The sequence below is a fragment of the Choloepus didactylus genome, chromosome 3 (genome assembly GCF_015220235.1).
Source record: "Choloepus didactylus isolate mChoDid1 chromosome 3, mChoDid1.pri, whole genome shotgun sequence".
Lineage (NCBI taxonomy): Eukaryota > Metazoa > Chordata > Mammalia > Pilosa > Megalonychidae > Choloepus > Choloepus didactylus.
The window spans coordinates 88,371,769-88,393,324 of record NC_051309.1 but is presented as its reverse complement, the minus strand read 5'-3'; the positions used below and the strand labels follow the sequence as shown (position 1 = coordinate 88,393,324).

The window sequence follows — 21,556 nt, the reverse complement described above, 5'->3', positions numbered from 1 at the left end:
GATTCCAAAACGAGCCGAGAGATCACTCTGGTGGGCACTCTTACGCACACTTTAGACAACCTTTTTTAGGTTCTAAAGAATTGGGGTAGCTGGTGGTGGATACCTGAGACTATTAAACTACAACCCAGAACCCATGAATCTCGAAGACAGTGGTATAAAAATGTAGCTTATGAGGGGTGACAGTGGGATTGGGAATGCCATAAGGACCAAACTCCACTTTGTCTAGATTATGGATGGATGTGTAGAAAAGTAGGGGAAGGAAACAAACAGACAAAGGTACCCAGTGTTCTTTTTTACTTCAATTGCTCTTTTTCACTCTAATTATTATTCTTGTTATTTTTGTGTGTGTGCTAATGAAGGTGTCAGGGATTGATTTAGGTGATGAATGTACAACTATGTAATGGTACTGTAAACAATTGAAAGTACAATTTGTTTTGTATGACTGCATGGTATGTGAATATATCTCAATAAAATGATGATTAAAAAAAAAAAAAAAAAAAAAAAAAAAGCAAGGCAGGCAGCCGGCTGCCTGGCCCCATACCAGCTGCAGATGATTCCAGTTCTGGCCCTCCTGCCTAACCAGGTGTGAGGCTAGCAGAAGATGAGGAGCAGGAATAAAATTCCTCCTGAAAGACTCAGAGGGAGCCAATTTTGTTTTAAGGCCAACTTGAGGACTTGAACCTCTATTCAAGTTACCAATAATTTCTGGGACTACAACCCAAGGAGAGTGAAAAGAAAAAGACCTGAAATTATATGTTTACTATGATGGCAACTACAAAATAAATGTGGCTAAAGAAGGGACTATGAGGAAACTGTAAGGGGTTTTAGGGCAGAGGTTGCAATTATTACTAGTAATCACAAGGCTGGGGATAGAGTGAGGGTCTGGGGATCACAGGCTGAACAAAGCACTCCAGCCACAAAGCAGATCCCTAAAATTCTAAGCCTGCAGAGATTTATCATCCAAAGTGTTAGGGAAATTAAACATGGGGGCAAAGCCCAGATTTTCATCTCCAACAGCCCTCCTTATGTGAAATGATTCAAGAAAAGAAACTCACTGATTAAACAGGCTAAAGTCATCAGAGCAAGACTTATCTCCTTTCCATAAGGAGCATTTCAAAATTGAAGGTCTTCTAATTATCATTCTTCACAGAAAATGCCAGCACATCCCTACCTACCTAGATATAAAGCAATCTCTCCACCTCACTGCTCCCCGTCCCTAAAAGCCATTCAAGGAGGGTATAATCATACCTTTGAATCAGTAAAAGGTTTCTGGACAGAAAAATGAGAAGCAAGCATCTACAGTACATTTACAGTTCAAAGTAGAGGCCAGGTGAAGTGGTTAAGGCTAACGTTCCTTGATGAAACATCTCATGCAGCCTGGCTACCTAGTCACATAGTCAGCCTGGAAGCAGTGAGTCCATGCATCTGTCTCTCTCCTTCAGAGCAGTCAGATATGTAAATATAAAGCTTTCCAGGAAGTAGAAACAATGAGCTGAAAATATGTAGAAACCCTTGAACTTTGAAGCTCAACCAAGCCAAGACATGTAGGACAGGAGTTAATTCCTACTAAATCTGCTGAGTTTTCAAAACTCAAGGTAACAAATGGCTGTGAGTCACTACCATCTATCTAGATAAAAGATTCCAGTGTAGATTCACCAAGGACTGAAATTTAACAAAGATATTAATATTTACTGAATGTCTTCAGTATGTCAAGTAAAATTAAGCCTATTCTACCTCCCTTTCTCTGGAAAAAAATTATAACTTCTGATGGCATTGGATGATTTACGCTGGTTAAAACTTTTTAACAATTTAGAAAATTAGTACCTGCTTATTGACCTATTAATTCTTGCCTAACACAATAGACCAAAAGATCAAGAGTCAGCAGCAGAGAAAATACATAACTCATAAACACTACCTCAGAAAAGACATATTTCCTAGCCCTCTGTGTTTTTCTTGGGACCCTATTTCAGGAAGTCCTAATAAGCGAGAGTGACAACAAACAGGAAAGTCTGGAGAGAGGTATCTTGCCACCCAGACTGGTGACGCTGCCTCCAAGGGACTCAGGAGTCAAATGGAGCAGAGTGCCCCCCTTCCCTCCATCTGCCCTTCTCCAGACTGTCATCACAGACACAATCGAGAGCAGCCACACAGCATGAAAAGACCCTTTTCTAGGGGTAAATGGAAGGTGTGATCTCAGCCCCAGAAAAATCACAATCCACAGGGGAATGGAAGAAACACTATGTAGAACTGCCTTCAAATACAAGTGAAATTATAAGCACACCAAAAGCAGGCTCACTGGAAAATGCACCAAACAAGGAGAATGACCATGCAAATGCAGATGGCAGGAGCCAGGAGGGGTCCTTTGGGAAAGACTCACCAACCAGAGGGTTTCAGGTAAAAACAGCAGAGCTCCACCCGCCTTCCCCCCAGCACCCTCCGCCTCTCTGCCTGCTGCTCCTTGATTACTTATGCGCTACCTTTTCCTTTTCTAATTCTCTAGAGGACTCACATTCTTACAGAAATGTTGGGGGTACATTTAGTCAAAACTACTCTAAGAAATCACTTAACTCGCCAGTAAAGTTCACTATACATTGTTTTGTGTGTTCAACCCTTTTAAAGCAATAAAGAATATATGAATGTATAGTTTGTAATAGAGGGCCATAGTGGGTAAAAAATACGTAAATCTTTAAATGGTTGAGTCGTCTGCAGCGAGGCCTGAGGTTTATACCGAGAGGGGTGCCTGGGGAACTGAGACCACCTGAGGGAACGGCAGAGATGAGGCTCCTACTCACCATTGGGAAGATGCTCATCTACTGGAATGACAGGCAAAACTGCCCCAACTTTACCTTTACATAGCTCTCTGTTTTTTTCACTCTTTTTTTTTTTTGCTGAATGTGTATACCTGATCTCACTATTGTTAAATACATTTGATGCAGGTCTACTATAACTTTATTGTCCTTAATTAAATGCATCTACCCACATACTCTTGCCTGCACACCATTCCCATAGTGATCCCAAGACTTAAAGCCTTACTTTGTTATGTTACCATTTTATAAAAGTGTGTGTATAGAGTGCAGGATGGGAAACCATGGATAAGCAGTTAAAATGAGAAGAATTAAAATTAAAACTATCAAGTCTTTCCAACGCAGTTCTCCACACACAACCTCCAAGGACTGGCACATGGAGAGGGAGGCAGGTCTGGAGGGTCATGATTTTTTTTTTACAAAACTGTTTCATTTTTTGAGGATCCCCACAGAATCCTTCTTTAAAGAGGCAGTGTGTTTGTAGTGCCAATTTCAGCCCCTATCCTGGAATATGCAATGTAAGAAGTCAGATTACTCACCTAGAGTAACGTCTGTCAGAAACAGGATGTTGTTGGTTGAGCATCCAATGCTGTCTGCGATCTTTCGGTAACTCTCACTCTCCACTTTGTGTCCGATCTTGGTATCAAAGTGACCATCGACAAGCTGAACAAACAGAGGGATTGTAGAAAGGCTGATGATGCAAATATGCTGGTAATCCTGACCCCTTTGTCTCCTATCCCTTATCACTGAAATACATGATGGTCAGTGACTTCATTCAGGCAATAAATATTTACTGAAACTTTACTTAATGGAGAACTTTATGGAGCCTACAAAAAGTAAATTAAAACTACGATTTTATAGTAATAACCATTTGGAAGAAGAAAATTATTGGCTTAATGTATATAAGATCATTTTATAATCTCTTAGTTTTCAATTGCATTAATTTTATATCCAAAGTCTTTTAAAATATGCACGCCCCACTTTCTATCCTTAATAAACACTATTTGCACTCAAAATACTTACTGACTTGGATTTCAGTCCTGGTGAAAGGTTCTGAACATTGTCCTTTTGATTTCAGAATGAACAGATTTCTTCTAACCTGCCTTACTAATAAGCTATTACTTTACTTTCAAGAAATTTTATTTCTCAATAATACATACATATTGAAATTCTACCCAAGAGCCAGTATATACCCTTGCCTCTTAAAATTAACTGGGGTCAAATGTATACTTTGCTAATTTAACCCTCAGAAATTAATATAAGCCCATATTTAGGATCAATATTATAACACAATCTTTTGAATGTTTTCAAAACTTTTCACAAGCTAAAAGCAAATTAAGGTAATAGTAACATTATGACTTTTTTGAACTTTTAAAATGTTAAAATCAGTTTTGCATATCTTCTATCTTTTTCAAGTTTGCCTTACTTGGTAAATGAAGAATAAAGTTTTTACTATCAGACTCAGTAGGTAACTGAATGCATTGTGTCCTGTCTACTGTCACCTTATTGTCTTTTTCATCAGAGATGGCAGAAAAGAAGTAGTTTGGCATTCAGAGGAGAACAGTCACCAATGATTAAAGGGTTTCATTAGTGGTTCAATATTTGATTTAGAAATAAGATGAAAAGCAGGAAAGTACTAAAAATAGAATGTGACAGGTGACAGTGAATGTTGGCTTTGGGGGAGAAGGTGAGGGACATTCCCAGGAAGTTTCAGGAGAGCAGACTCTTCTCCATCCCACTACCTGACAATCACAAACATGTCAGACAAAAGTGAATTAAAGGCTGAGTTGGAGCATAAGAAGCAGTGGTTGGCCCAAATCAGAGAGGAAAAGAAAAGAAGAAAGGAAAAAAAAGGAAACTGATCAGAAGAAGGAAGCAGTTGCTCCTGTGCAAGAAGAATCAGATCTTGAAAAAAAGAGAAGAGAAGATGAAGCATTGCTTCAAAGCATGGGGCTAACTCCAGAATCCTCCTTTGTCCCCCCTCCTGTCTCCATCCTCCAAATCTGTGAGCACACCAAGTGAAGCTGGAAGTCAGGACTCTCAAGATGGTGCCATGGGATCCAGACAAGGACCAATTAAGTTTGGAATGGCTAAAATTACACAAGTTGACTTTCCTCCTCGAGAAATTGTCACATATACAAAGGAAACTCAGACTCCAGTTATGGCTCAACCCAAAGAAGAAGAGGAAGAAGACGATATAGTAACTGCTAAACCACCTGTTGAACCCGAAGAAGAGAAAATTTAAAAGAAAGATGAAGAAAATGATAGTAAAGCTCCCCCTCATGAGTTCACTGAAGAAGAAAAGCAACAAATCTTGCACTCGGAAGAATTTTTAAGGTTCTTTGACCATTCTACAAGAATTGTAGAAAGAGCTCTTTCTGAGCAGATTAACATCTTCTCTGACTACAGTGGAAGAGATTTGGAAGACAAAGAAGGAGAAATTCAAGCAGGAGTGAAACTGTCATTAAATTGACAATTTTTTGATGAACGTCGGTCAAAGCATCATGTTGTTAGTTGTTTAGATTGGTCATCTCAGTACCCAGAGTTACTTGTGGCTTCCTATAATAACAATGAAGATGCACCTCATGAGCCTGATGGTGTGGCCCTTGTATGGAATATGAAATACAAAAAGACTATCCCAGAGTATGCGTTTCACTGCCAGTCAGCTGTGATGTCTGCTACATTTGCAAAATTCCATCCAAATTTGGTTGTTGGTGGCACATATTCTGGCCACATTGTACTTTGGGATACAGTAGCAATAAAAGAATTCCAGTGCAAAGAACTCCACTGTCAGCTGCTGCACACATACACCCTATATATTGTGTAAATGTAGTTGGAACCGAAAATGCTCACAATCTGATTAGCATCTCTACTGATGGAAAAATTTGTTCATGGAGTCTGGACATGCTTTCTCATCCACAGGATAGCATGGAGTTGGTTCATGAACAGTCAAAAGCAGTAGCTGTGACATCTATGTCCTTCCCTGTTGGAGATGTCAACAACTTTGTTGTTGGGAGTGAAGAAGGCTCTGTGGTACACAGCATGCTGCCATGGCAGCAAAGTTGGAATCAGTGAGATGTTTGAAGGGCATCAAGGACCAATCACTGGCATCCATTGTCACGCAGCTGTTGGGGCAGACTTCTCACATCTTTTTGTCACTTTGTCATTTGACTGGACAGTAAAACTGTGGACAACTAAGAATAACAAGCCTCTGTACTCATTTGAAGATAATTCAGACTATGTTTATGATGTTATGTGTTCACCCACCCATCCAACCCTATTTGCCTGTGTGGATGGCATGCGGAGACTGGATTTGTGGAATCTCAATAATGACATGGAGGTACCAACTGCCAGCATTTCTGTGGAGGGTAATCCTGCTCTTAATCGTGTAAGATGGACCCATTCTGGAAGAGAGATTGCCGTGGGTGATTCTGAAGGACAGATTGTTACATATGATGTGGGAGAGCAGATTGCTGTTCCCTGCAATGATGAATGGGCATGGCTTGGCCAAACACTTGCAGAAATTAATGCCAACCGAGCTGATGCAGAGGAGGAAGCAGCTACCTGAATACCTGCTTAGTTCCTGAAATAGGATGTGTAACCTTAATGGATTTGGGGAAGACTCTAAGTAGATCCTAAGACTATTTGCATGCTTCAGTCTAAATGATACGTAAAAGGCAATTTCATGGATCAAACTGTGGATTTAATGAAACAAGCAAGTCTTACAATGCCCCTTTTTATATAACATACATCTTATTTGGATTTGTGCCATTTTTAATACAGCTGACTAAACTTTACAGAATGTAGCCTTTTCTGAATTCTTACACACAGGTGTATAGTTAGAATTAGTTCTTCTTTTGAATTACTTTCAACTTACAATACTATATACAGTTATTTCTAAAGCACAGATTGTATAAGTTCTACATATTTTTAAGTAATTAAGAATTCCTTGTAATACTGATAATGTTCTTATCTACCATAATATGTAGGAACCTCATTTATTCTTAGACCTAGCATGCACACATCTATCCAAATTCCATTCTAATATCTTTTTTCTTTTTTATAATTCATGTGGTAGCTATCTATAAATAAAAACAAATATGCATTTAACTAAAAAAAAAAGAATATAATAACCTCCAAAGCCAAAGTGTTCTCTACACACAGTAAGGACTCATTATTTATTTTTTTAAAATTAGTTGGCTGAAATACCTATTGTGTGTCACAAAGTTCAGCCTATATTCACTAGGCATTTTATTTTGAAAGTCCTAAGTTTGTTCCCTTCTTCCACTGGCCTCCTTACCACCATCCAGAGGGCACAGGGATGGTGGGAGGGCTATAGAAATTCCCTCATGTTCAAGAAATATAATAGGTGGCCTTAACCTATCACTGTTTTAATAATGTACCCAGTTCTCAGTATAATAATGCTGCTTCTGCTGAAATAAAATCTGTTTCTCTCCAAAGGGCCAGAAACAAATGAACCCACCTTGTTCTCTGCTGCCCTCAGGGAGTCTGCATGTACACCTTAGGACTGATGCATGGGCACCATCTTACCTGATTTTAAACTAAAAGAAATACTCAGTTTTCTTTGGGTTGATGATTTTCTAATACTGGCAAGAGAGCAGATTCACATGTTCGCTCATGTTTTTTTTCGCTGTATTTTACATATATATAAAAAATAGGTGGTTGTAGTCCTACCCTCAGATCAGAATCACTTAGGGTTGATGTTTAAATGCAGACTCCCAGACCTGCTGAATCAGATTCTTCTAGGTAGCGGGAGCCCAGGGGTCTACATTTTTAACAATTCCCTCAGGTGATCCTCATGCATGACAAAGTTTGAGACCATCTAATCCAAAGACTGGAACTCCGGAAAACACTTCACACTTCCCTATAATGTATTCCCCAGTTTTTCCACTTCTCTTTACAATTTACTTGGCATATATACATACCATTATATGAATGTGCATTTAGCTTATAACTGTAGTGCATTCTTTTAACATTTCATGCCGTTGATAGTCAAAAAACAAAGTAATCAAGTCACCTACTTCAAGAATATCTCCCTCTGTAGAGTGCCCAAATAGTAGTTTCTGTGCCTCTACACTCCCTGAAGAATAGATATAGACCTTCATTCCAGCCTCTCTCCATTTCTTGACTGCTGGAACTACATCTTCAAAGAACCTAAAGGAAAGACCATCAAGTTACAAATGCAGGAACACGTCATCTAGCCAGATGAAAACTGTTAAAATAGATACCGAAAGTTCCTCTATTCGTGCCCACAAATGGTCTTCGTGAGAAGCAACTCTCAGGAGATTGCAAACTCCTACAGTTCTAATAAGTTTATGACTAGAGTTGCAGGTAATAGAAACAACAAAGTGTAGAGAAGAATAGTTTTGATAGACAGTCACTAATAACAATAAAAAGTGACATACATATGGGATGAAATAAAGGGATTTTAAAAAATTCCTGAAGAATTCAAAAAAGCAAACAATAATAATATTGAACTATTAAATTATCTTTGATGTAATTTATGACCACAAAAGGTTAAATTATGCCCAGTGTGCTTTCAGAAAGCATTTGGGGACTCAAAGCTGTAAACCTTTGATTATCCAGAAAACTTAGCTACATTTAAGAATTAAGAAAACCTACAGTTTTATTATACAAAAAAAAAATCATGTAACAAGACAGGAAATTATACCATCTCACATGAGCTAATCAACAAACACTGGTTGTACAGGTTTCTGGCACCTGGTCTTTACTGGTGTCTTCTATACTCAGTAGTGGAAATAACATCATAGGAGATGAGTGACAAGAGAAGTACAAGGAACCAGGGATGTGGAAATGGTCATCTTTAAAAGACTAACTGGAAAATATGTTTAATAATAGAACTCTGAGGTAGTCTATTAATTAAGAAGTTTAGAGAGTCAAAGCATTAGTATCAGAATCTGGTGACTCAAGTTTCTAAATAAAGTACCTTTCTATACATGCTTGAGATCTTCCTATCTATTTTAATTTCCAAATAAAAGAAATCAAACATGCTATTTTTTAAAAGGCAACAATATCAAAAAAAAAAAAAAAGAAAATTATCAATATTATATGGTCAACAAAATAAGGACTGAGAGTACACATATGTGTGGGAAAGTGTACATGAAATCACATTAAGTAAAAAAAGCAGAGTGGAATTTACAATGTAGTCACTGACTTCAGAAACTTTTTTATATTTTATGTTCATAAATGTAATAGCTACAAATAGAAGAATTCATATAAACCACTGATGTTTTAAGGAAAAAGAGTTGTCTTTTTAAGTTTTATTATTTTGGAGATAAGAAATGTAGAAAACATTCTGAACAACAGAACTAATTTTGGGCAGCAATCTTCCACCCTTCTCTACACTCCACAAGGGTATGGGCTTCTGAGCAGTAGAAGGTAATCGTGCTACTGATGGCAGTGGTCTTCTTCCTTGGTAGACTGGGCAGGAAATAAAGAGTGAGAATTGCTGTTGTAGAATGTTCTTGCATTCTGACTAAATGTTCCAGGAGTTATTATGTGGTGTATGGCAGCACCCAATATAACGCTTCTCTTCTTACCACCCTCAGAGTGCTAATTTCCAATTCCAGTGACAATGCAGTTCACTCTCCTTTACTAAAACTACCAAATGTAGAAATGGTTATGACACAGAATTCTAGGCTGAGAGCATAATTAAAGAAATTTACATACAAATATCAGCCTCAGTAGTAAATCAGACCCTAAGCAGTTGTCAATCAGCATTATATATAAGTAACACTCAGTTCTCCCTTTGAAGATTTCCTACTCTGGTCATGCATTTGGTAAATTATAGAAAGCAAATATACCTAATAATTATATCCTGATAGCTGAGATCACTTTGATCCACATTAATGGGATGTATCTACCCAAATGCAGGCACTGAGATCGTGGTTGTTTTCTACAAAGATATGCTTCTTTTATTCTTTTTTGTAAAATGAAATTAACTTTCATCTGGGTGAACTTCAGCTGTGTGACCTTAGGACAGTTACTTAACCTTACTTTGCCCCAGTTTTACAAAAGGGGATGGTTACAGTACCTCATAGGGTCATTAAGAACACTAAGTGAGTTAATATATGGAAAGCACTTAAAACGGTGCCTAGCATAAAGTAAGCACTACATAAATGTTAGATGCTGTCCTTTTTTTTTTTTTGTATTTAATAAAACAATCCTGCTTGAGGACCTTCTGTAAAGTAATATGCTTTATTTATAGAAAGTAATTCTTAATTCTACAATATTTTCTGGATTGTTCTGAACATGTATTTATTTGCATACATACACACTATTAAAACTGCTAATAAATGATACAATGATCTTTATAACTGCTGCCAAAGTTAAAACATAAGAAACCAAGAAACTCCGACTTCTTATACTTTTAGGAGAGTCCGCTACAGATTTGCACCCCTACTGATAAAGTACTCCAACATAAAATCCCAAGCTTCAGGTCTTACTTTGAACTTTATTGCTTATACAACTGAACTAGTTCCTTGGGGTCCCTGCTCTCAACTGAATTTAATCAACTTCACTCTCATTGAATTAATAGACCTTCTGAATAGAAATAAAACAACATATATAGCCCTCTTTGAAATAACTGAAGGAAAGATCAACAAATTCAAAACTAGTACATGTAATTTAAATTGTGTTACTTTGCACTTACGGAGATAGGACTGCTCCACAATTAACTTGCACAATTATTAATCAAAGTGGGCTTAGAAGTCTGAGATAATTTATTCTAAGCCTCTGGTTTTATAGATAAGGAACCAAGACCAAGAGAAGTAAAGGTTAACTAACTACTGGGAGTAGTCTCCAGGCTCTACTTTTTGAGTGTTTTACAAAGTGAACTAGCTGAGATTCCCAGATTATTGGCCTATCCTAAAATTCCAATGCATTCTTTAAAAGGTAGAAGCTCCTTGTAAAGTTTATAAAGGAATAACATCTCATTTGACAGAAAGACAAATGAAATATAGGCAGCTAAAAATAACCTTGGATTTTTGGGTGTACATCAGGCCTAAAATCTGAAGTGACAGTGTCTTATTAAGAACTGCTCAGCAATACAAGATTCACGAGTCACCTTAGGCAGGTGTTCTATCAGGAACTCCACAACCCAAAATCAGAGGGTCTGTGGAAGTTGCTCAAAAAAGCTCAGGATAGAGTAGCACTGCTGACCCTCTGAGTAACCCAAAGTGACAGAGTGCATAATTTCATAGCATTCCTACTTCTCTAAAAGTCCTGTGAAGCAGTCTGATCGTGCTGTGATCCACGTGTTAAGGTTCAAACATCACTTCGTTCAAGGAATTCATCATTTTCCACAAAGCTGTTTTAAATGAGAATTAAAAGCCCTTCAATCACTCCATAAACCTAACATGTGGGTCTGGGGAATTTAGTTGGGTGGAATGCCTTTGAAAACACAAAACAAAACTCTCATTTTTTTAAATAAAAAGAATGTTGATTCCAACTAGCTTACAAATCATGTGGCTTACAGTGGAGAGAGAGGACTAGTGAAAAATATATTTGGATTTGCGGCTGGTGAAATGTTTAAAAGTCACTTGAGCATCTACATACTCTGCTTTCATGCGCCCTGCTGTGAATGCCGCCTTCCACATGTGGCCCTGCAGTTGCTTCAATGCCGTGGTCTTTCGGTCCAGAGACATCTGCCAGCACACATTATCTACCACAGCTTGGATCATCTGTTGCAGGTCATCCACCCCATTTCCAGATACTGCAGGGATTGGAACAGCCCCATCCAGATGGATATCCTCTTCAGCCTTTAAGTCATAAACAGCATGAAGTTTACTTTATGCTTATTAAAAAAAAAAGATCATTTAATATCAGAAATGAGAGCCAGGCATACCAATTTTCTTCAACTCTTATTAGCCCTAGCACTTATTGTAAATTAAAATATCATATACCTTGAAATGCTAGGAATAATTCCTAAAAGAAACTGAATTATAATAAATTTACATTATCATTCCTAAGCTAAGCATAGAATTGCCATAAGATCCAGCAATCCTGCTACTAAGTTTATACTTAGAAGAACTGAAAGCAAGAATGTGAACAGACATTTGCACACCAATGTTCATAGCAGCATTATTCACAATTGCCAAAAGATGAAAACAACCCAAGTGTCCATTAACTGATGAATAAGGAATAAACAAAATGTGGTATATACATACAATGGAATATTAAGCAGTAAGAAGGAATGAAGTCCTGATGCATGCAACAACATGGATGAACCCTGAAGACATTTTGTTGAGTGAAATAAGCCAGACACAAAAGGACAAATATTGTCTCACGAATATGAACTAATCATAATGAGCAAACTCATGGAGTTAAATTCTCGAGTATAGGTTACCAGGAGTTAGAATGAGGGTAGGGAATGGGAAGCTGATGCTTAATTTGTGCAGAATTTTTAATAAGGTTGATTGTAAATGTTTGGAAATGGATACTGGTGATGGTAGCACATTACTGTGAATGTAATTAATAGGGCCAAATTATGGGTGTGATTGTGGTTTAAAGGGGAACTTAAGCATCATATATGTCACTAGAAGGAAAGCTAGAGGATAAAACATGGGACTGAATAACATAGCGAACCCTGTTGTGGATGATGACTATGGTTAATAGCAGAAATATAAGTATGTTCTTCCATGAACTAGAACAAATGTATGTCACTATTACAAGGTGTTAATAATAGAGTAGTCAAAACATTTTTTCCTAATATTAAATTTCCTGGGTCATTTCGATTAGAATTTGCATAGCAGGGCAATTTAAAAAGTGGGGTTTCATTTCCATCTTGTACCAGAATCCTATGACTCAGGTCTATGGGAAAAACAAAGTTTGACCCTTTTTTTTTTTTTTTTTTTACTTTTTTCATTTTTTAAAATTTTATTTATTTATTTTTTTGGACCTACTTTTAACATGCTGTATGTGTTTTAAAGGAGTGTACCAATCTTTGCTGTGAAGCCATGACCTGCAAACTGAAACCTGGAACTGATTGTGAGGAAGAAAGTAGGAACCATATCACAAAGTGAATCAAAACATCTGTTCATTGAGATGCTACCTTTTCAGGATAAGAATTAGAAAATCTAAACTTGCCAGAAGTCTTGTGTATTTCCAACTTTGTACTTATATATATTATAATTTTCACTTATCATTCTGCTTCCTGTATTTTACCAGTCCAATCATCAGGTAAACCAATGCCCTCAAAGAAGTTGCCTGTTCTTTTTTGGCCTGGCATTCAATATACTTACAAAGAACATGAAGCCATTACTTAACTCTGATATTTAGAGAACAAAAGGAATTAGCCTTTGCCCAAAAGGCTTCAAAATGTACTGCCAAATTATTCAGAGTCAACCCAGAATTGTAAAATTACAAGCAATTTGTATTTCAACCCCACTTTCATTTTACTGGTACAGCCTATGAAAAAATAAAATCACTTGATAAATGAGGTCTTTGTGGAAGAAAGGAGAACAGAGTTCATATGTGTTGTGTTACTCCTTAGTGCACTTGCCTTATGCTTATAAGTATAGTAATTTTAGTGATTTTCTATATTGCATCAGGATTCATTAAATTTGAACACTTCATTTAATCATGTACAACCTTTTATGCATGTTTTTCACCATCACATGTAAAATTTACTTTTGAAAAGTCTACATGCTTACATTTTAATTCAGCCATCAAATAATTCTTTATTCATCTACTGATTTACTAAACCATAGTGTACAATGAATAAAAACACTTAAATTCTCAAAAAAATAAAAAAATAATATAGTAGTATATGGGGAAAAAATACACCTAATGCAACTATGGACTATAGTTAAGAGTAATATTGTAATATTATTTCACCAGGATTATAACAAAGGGACCATACCAATGGCTAAGTGTCAGTAATAGGGGGGTATTCGGGGTATGGGATTTTTCTTTTTAGAGTAATGGAAATGTTCTCAAATTGACTGTGGTGATGAAAACACAACTCCGTGATTATACGAAGAGCCACTGGTTGTAAACTTTGAATGAAATGTACAGTGTGTGAATAAGACTGTTGGGAAAAAAATTTATATTACCATTCCTAGATTGCTAAAGCTGAAAATTAAACCTAGAGGTGTGGTGTATGTGAGAGGAAAGAGAGCATATAAAGATATAATGACAGAGTAAGATCTCATTTGCTGATTTACTTACTTACTATGATCAACAAACCAGGACTTCAATTAAATCTGATCATTTTCTCTGCACTATAACAGAGGAGCAAACAAAGTACAGCTCAATAAAATCAGTTTATGCCTGGAATTCTAAGAAAAGAAGAAGCTAGTGAAGTAATATCTAGGATTGGTTCATATTCAGTCTCCTACTGTCTCCCACATCTTGCAACTATCCTAAAAGCTACACAGAATGATGACTCTGGCACTGCAAAAGTCCAATCTCTAAAGACATTCTGGGAGAATATGTGTATATATTACAACAAGGGTTGAAACAACAAAAGGTAACGTAGGGGAGTGTTTCAGATTAACCTTATGTTATCTAGAAAATTCAACAAACCCAAATACCCTATGCCCAAAGGATGTAACTGGATTTCCAAATCTAACTCCTAATAGTAAGAAAAATTTACAGAGCATTCCACAGTAACCAATGTGGAAACTGAACTAGACTTAGCTTTGAATACCAAGTAAGACCTTTGCCCCTGAATCAATTTTCATAAGAAAAAAACAGAACAGGAGCTCCACAGCACCCAACATGGAAGGAGAAAACAAACTGAAAACAGGAGGCAGAAGAGCAGCAGAACAGAGCACCTGGGACCAAGATGGGTATGAAGGCTGGGCCAGGGGTGAGCTGGAGTGAGAAGTCTGTAGATTAGTATGGGTGTGTGGACCTAGGAGCACTGGATACAGGAGGAGACATAGGGGCTTACACTGTGAGGCATGAGGGGGTAGAGAATGATGGTGTGCTAAGATGCTGTCACTTAGAGACATTAATGAAAAATCAGATGAAACTGTACATAACTTTTGGCATTCCACCCAGAAAGGGCTTAGTTTTATAGAAACAAGATATTCTTATGCAATCTAAATAGCCTCCTGAAAGAAGCAATTCTAGAGATAACTAACTGCTATAATCAGGCCATTAAATTATATACTGTGAATTCCTAAGCAGCCAAGTTGCTGCAACATCCATCCCCTGTGAATCCAGGGCACTTACTTTAGAACATGCTCAGAGCATCAGAGGCCTAAGTCTCTAGCCACCCTTAGTTCTAAGACACTTGGGAATGTGGAAGCAATGGAACAAAAATGTTCCAACCTGTTTCCTCAAAAGACTGACGTCCTGCTGGCACTCCTCTTCTTCCCAATGTGTCTGCAGATACTCTTTAACATTTTCTTTGATGTATGGAAATAAAATGTCCTGGATAAAAGAGTGAAAGAAAAAATAAGAGTTAACTTTAGTCATTTGCATGACATCAAGTTCTTTTACAATCTCACTTCAGATGGTTATAGTGAACAAATCAGTGGTACTCTTGATGAAAATTGCTGTTGAGATAGACGGAAAAATGAATGAACTAGACCAGGAGTTGGCAAATTATAAACTGTGGGCCAAATCAGGTCCACTGCCTGTTTTGGTAAATTAAGTTTTATTGGACACAGCCACTCCCATTTGTCTACCTAGTGTCTGTGGTTACTTTGGAGCCACAAAGGCAGAGTTGAGTAGTTGGGACAGAGGTCGGCAAAGCCTAAAATATTTACTGCCCGGCCTTTTACAGATTGCACTCCTGAACTAGATTGCTAGGCCACAGGTCCTTGAGAGCAGGGATCGAGTATGTCATGCTCATGGCTGAAACCCCAGTATACACCACAATACTTAGCACATGTACATAACTCAACTGTCTGCTGAAAGAATGATGTCCATGTATGACAAATGTTTAAAAAAATAAAACCAAAATGGATAACCATGATTCTTTCTTGGTAATCAAACTACCTATAGAGTATCCTATAGAAAGAATGACCCCCTTCTCCATACTGTTGACACCCGCTTTCAACATGAACAAGTTAGGATGGTCACTGCCTAGACACTCCTGAAGATGGAGAAAGAGATTAAGTAAGAGGAAGGGGTAGCAACAAACAAGAAAAGATTTAACAAATGTCTATGAATATATATATATATTTAATGCTGGGGTGTTGAAATAGCTGGAAGGAGGTAAATGACACGTGGAACTATAACTTATAACATCCTTTGAAATTTGCTCTATAGCTACTCATTGAATTGTGCTTTGAAAGCCTTCACCTTTCGGTATATAGCCTAAATTTCATAAGGAAAGAACTGAAACTGAACTATAACCCATAATAATTTTTGAAATTATCTATATAACTGCTTGTTGAGCTGTACATTGAAAGTTAATACCTTTCTGTATGTATGTTATATTTTACAATAATGGAAATAGCTGAAGTTGTGGAACTGTGACCCATGACATTCTTTGAAACTTGCTCTCTAACTACTTGTTAAATCGTACTTTGAAAGTTATCACTGTTATATATATGTATATGTTAAAGTTCATAATAAAAAATGCATTAAAAAATGATAATGCAAAGCAATTCAATAATAATCTGTAAGTAATCCATGCATTGGAAATATGATTTATCTTAGGTCCAAATTTTTACATTTACTTGCAAGTGTAGCATATGCATTTTTTCAAATCACGTATGTGGTGTACTGGACAATTTTTTTCTAGCACCTACTATATGCCAAAATATGCTATATCCTGAGTGGGGCATGGCAAAGAGGACTGAAAAAGATAAGCAAGGCACAGACCCTATTATCAATAAGCCTAAAAATCTAGTTGGGAAGACTGGCAAGTAACCAGAGTTATGATGCAGTGCAATCATGAGACAAACAGAGTATGAGCTGAATACTGTGCAAATCCAGGGCGTAACAGCTCTACAGCAGTTTTAGGAATAATCAGAGTCTAAAAAAAACAAAAAAAAGAATATATGCTGTGAGGGTAGACCCCAAGTACACAATTAATAAGAGAAGGCTTTACAGTTTTAGAGAAACTATAATCGAGTTGAATTCAAGAAGAGCACTCATTTCAATTCATTCATTCATTTGTTCATTCAAATATTACTGAATAGTAAATATATATATAGTATAGAGCAGTAATGCTAAGAGCTAGAGACAGAACTGTGAGCAATTTGTGAGATGGTCCCTAAACTCAAGAAGCTTGATGGTGGACAAACTTAAAAAGATCAATAAATGCTACAAATAATAGGTACATAGCACTACTGGGGCATGTTGGGGATTGAATCATGCCTCCCACAAAAGGCATATTCAGGTTCCAAGCCCTGGTCCTGTGGATGTGAACCCATTTGTAAACAGGACCTTTAAAGATGTTATCAGTTAAGGTGTACCCAAACTAAATGAGGGTGGGCACTAATCCAATGTGGCTGAACTTCTCACAAGCAAAGGAAATTGGACACAGAAGAGAAGCCACAGGAGAGCAGCCAGAAACCAGATGTCAATGGAACCCAGAGGAAAATGGAGAAGACATCGCCATGTGCACTGCCATGGGATGGAAAAGCCAAAGTACTCAAGAGAATGCCAGCCAGCCAGAAGACACTGACCTTGGGAGGAAGTAAGCGTTCTAGCCTCTGAAACTGTGAGCCAATAAAGTCCTGTTATCAACCCAACCCACTGTATGCTATTTGTTTTAGCAGCCTGGGAAACTAAAACAGGCATAAAGCAGAAAAATTTGACCTAGTGAGTTAGGTCAGGGAAGGCTTCGCTGGAGAAGTGACAACAGAATTGAGATCTAAGGGATGGTTCTCAAAAGTGTGATGCAGGATCCCTGGGGGGTTCCTGAGACCCTTTCAGGGGACCCATGAGGTCAAACCTATTTTCATAAGAATACTAAGATGTCATTTGTCTTTTGCACTTTCATTCTTTCAGGAGTATACAATGGAGTTATCTAGAGGCTACATGATGTACATATTGACATATCACAACAGACAGAATGCACATAGGAGAATCCATCTGCATCACACTAAAAAGGCTTATAAAAATGTAAAACAATGCCACACTTCTAACCATATATTCCAAAACAATATATATATATATTTACTTTTCATAGTTATAATATTTATTTATTTTGTTTAAAATGAATTTTAAAATATTTTTAAATTTCTCAGTTTTAATTTCTAATATGGTAAATATTGATAGAAATAACCCACATAAACAAAAGTTCTTTGAGTTCTTAACAATTTAGAGTATGAAGGGATCTTGAGGGAAAAAATACTCCAAATACCACCAAAGGAAAATAGGATTAACTCAAAGAAGACTAGAGGAGAGAATGTTCCACACAGAGGGAACAGCAATGTGCAAAGGCTCTAGGGTAGGGTCACTTGATTGTGGCTCACATAAGTCAGAGGTTTTCAAATGTCTCCATACCACAGAAGGCTCTGAAGAGAAGCAATCCTATTCCCTGCAAAGTGAGCTCACTGGAGGTAAGAATAAGAATGGGCTCCAGTTAATGATGCACCAGTATGTGCTATCACCAACCAGTCATTTGTGCCAAACAAAACACAGGCCTCTTCTGATTAGTGCCAACCAGAACCAGCCTGCAGCCCAGCTTTGTAAAGAGTTCAGATAACAACACTTTGAAAATCTGTGCTCTGTGTCTTTCTTCTCTTTCCTCCTCCTCCTAGATGCAAGCTTCTGGCAGAAAATTTTTATTTCCTGCTAACATCCCTGAGGAATGATATGGTCAGGAGGTAATTAATAGATTAATATGAACAAAACTGTGTTTTTCTAGTGTGCATAGTGCTTCCTATGACCAGAATGAACAGAGGTTTAGCTACATTATCTGAATTTTTTCACATTCTGGAAGACCCAAGTCTCAGTTCAACTTAAATTGCACTCCCAAATGAAAATATATAATACAAGAAAATTATTATGGCTTTAAAAAAAAAAATGGTAAGTGCCTCATTTTTAAATGAGCCTGAAAGGACCTGCAACCTATGCAAGTTTCCCCAATATGCATATAGAAAATGCAAGTGTGTTTTGCTCACTTTGTGTATAACAGATGCCCTAATGTTGTGCTGTATCCAATGCTTTTTCTGTGGGACCATTCCATTCAGGAACAAAGAACACTGTGATTCCAATCTGTATGCATTTACTAATCCTTCCCTGAGGTTTGTGTATGTTGGATAATATGGTGTTTTAGATCACTGAGTGTACAGAAGAGAGAATTCAAACAAAATATTGCTGTTTTCAGTTTTGTTTCTGGAACCTGAAATTACTCAAATTGAAAATAAATTACTGGACTGTGGATATAACACATAGAATGGCAGTTTTAATTAAATACCCCCCAAACTTAAGCCAAAAGAGCCATAGTTTCATATTGGATACTGAAGCAGTAGCAGGGAAGGCAGAAAAAAGGACTGAGGATTGGGACACAGGGGAATATTGTGCATTATATCATGTGCATCCTGTAGTTAATAAGTAGTCTAAAGAACAGTCACTATGTTTCAGTGACTGTAGCAGTTTAGGTTTTCATCTAAGCATTTCATTTAAATAAACAGATCATGGATGTTAAATTATATTAACATGAAGTAAAAGTACTATTTTTTTTTAAATGGTAGGGCCAAAGTGCTTACCTCCCTTCACAATACATTATTCAAACTTCACCTGCCCAAGCAAAATAAAGAAGTCATTCATTTGCTTGTTCTCATGTGGTAACCTAGTAAGTAATGGATCATTCAGCAGATTCAGAAGCACACAGTGTGATAAGGCAAAATTTTCAGCATACTTGGCAAAAGAAATTCTTGTTTACACTCAATAAAAACTCATTCTTGGTCTAAAAGAAGGAAAATGCACTAAGATTGACAGCCTTCTTTTTCTGCAAGAGATTCTCTTTATCGCTATACATCTGATTCTCTTTAAATACTTAAGTTTTCCCATCCTGCCCATATCATGTCCCATCTTATTCTTTCCTTTCTCCTACTTATTAACATCTCTTCCCTACTCTCAAGCACTGTGGTGAGACTACAAACTAGTCCCCTACTTGAGAATGCCTTCTGAAAAGATGGAGTATACCTGAAGGTACGCATCCACAGCCATTCCTCTCCTAGGCACACACCACAGGGCAACTCTAAGGCCTGTGCACAAAAAGGCAAGTAAAAGGATTTTATTGCAGTACTGTGTAGAACAGTAAAAAACACTAGAAACAATCTAAATATTCATCAGCTGGAGAATAAATATTGAGGTACATTCATTCAACTAAACATTACATATGGATGCACTCAATGCAGTTAAAAATGAATGCACTATAGCTATATTTTTATCAACATGACTAAAACGCTAACACAAAATGGGATGTACTCAGGCCTCAATTATATACTTAATGTTTCATTTCTTTAAAATGAGATCTGATGGTTGCTGATGTGCTCACAGACATTGGGGACTGGCAGTTTGATGGACCGAGCCCTCTATCACAGGACTTGCCCTTGGGAAGTCTGTTACTGCAAAGGAGAGGCTAGGCCTGCTTATAATTATGCGTAAGTGTCTCCTCCTGAGCGCCTCTTTGTTGTTCAGATGTGGCCCTCTCTCTCTAGCTAAGCCAGCTTGGCAGGTGAAATCACTGCCCTCCCCTCTACGTGGGATCTGACACCCAGGGATGTAAATCCCTCTGGCAAGGTGGAATATGACTCCCGGGGAGGAATCTAGACCCGGCATCATGGGATGGAGAACATCTTCTTGACCAAAAGGGGGATGTGAAATGAAATGAAATAAGTTTCAGTGGCTGAGAGGATCCAAAAGGAGCCAAGAGGTCACTCTGGTGGGCACTCTTACTCACAATATGGATAACCCTTTTTAGGTTCTAATGAATTGGAATAGCTAGCAGTAAATACCTGAAACAATCAAACTACAACCCAGAACCCTTGAATCTTGAAGACAATTGTATAACAATGTAGCTTATGAGGGGTTACAAATTGATTGGGAAAGCCATGTGGATCACAGTCCCCTTTGTCCAGTGTATGGATGGATGAGTAGAAACACGGAGGCAAAAAAAAAAACTAAAGAAAGAATGGGGGGGGGACAATGTGGGTGTTCTGTTTTTCCTCTTGTTTTTTTAATTCTTGCTTTCACTTTTTCTGATACAAGGAAAATGTTTAAAAAAATTCATTGGGGTGATGAATGAACAACTATATGATGGTAATGTAATCAACAGATTATATACTTTGGATGGTTGTATGGTATGTGAATAAATCTTAATAAAAAAAAACATCTGAAACAAACATAATATCAAAATCTGATTTGCCCTGTGCTGGGTACATGGATATCATTACATTAGTATTTATTTCTGTCTATTTATAATATTTCACAATTAAAACACAAACAAGCCAACCTGGATCCCTTATCCTACATCTGCTTCTTTCTCACGTGGTTGTCCTTCAGTGTTCTGCCTCCATTATACCCCAACTCCAATACAACTGGAAGCATTCCTGGGAGAACACTGGAATTAAGGGCCTCCCAGTAACTGAAGAACTGAAGTACTCAAAGGTTATATAACATGCATCCAGGGCTGTACTTCAATGTGCTCCACAAAGTCCATTTCCTACATTCAGCTTTACTGGTACCAAAAACAATTCACAAAGAGCCTATCAATCCAGAACCCAAGTCCATAACCTCCGTGGGAGGAAACAAAGAGTACAGACTCAGCACAGCATGCCAGGCCCAGGGCC

At 37.5% G+C, this 21,556-nt stretch overlaps 1 protein-coding gene and 1 pseudogene across 5 annotated transcripts in view; one reads left to right on the top strand and one right to left on the bottom strand.

Moving 5' to 3' along the window:
- Positions 1-21,556, bottom strand: part of ENOPH1 (enolase-phosphatase 1) — a 54,020-nt gene that overhangs the window by 11,756 nt on the left and 20,708 nt on the right. For 4 of the 5 annotated variants that reach the window (XM_037830099.1, XM_037830101.1, XM_037830098.1 and 1 more), the window contains 4 exons: positions 15,126-15,227; positions 11,403-11,605; positions 7,847-7,979; positions 3,344-3,467 (listed from right to left, as the gene is read on the bottom strand). In XM_037830099.1, the coding sequence (XP_037686027.1) occupies positions 3,344-3,467; positions 7,847-7,979; positions 11,403-11,605; positions 15,126-15,227 (562 nt within the window). Of the gene's footprint in view, positions 1-3,343; positions 3,468-7,846; positions 7,980-11,402; positions 11,606-15,125; positions 15,228-21,556 lie in introns of those variants that run through there. The other variant, XR_005215902.1, reaches the window with a different exon arrangement.
- On the top strand, positions 4,562-6,550 carry LOC119529582 (annotated as a pseudogene).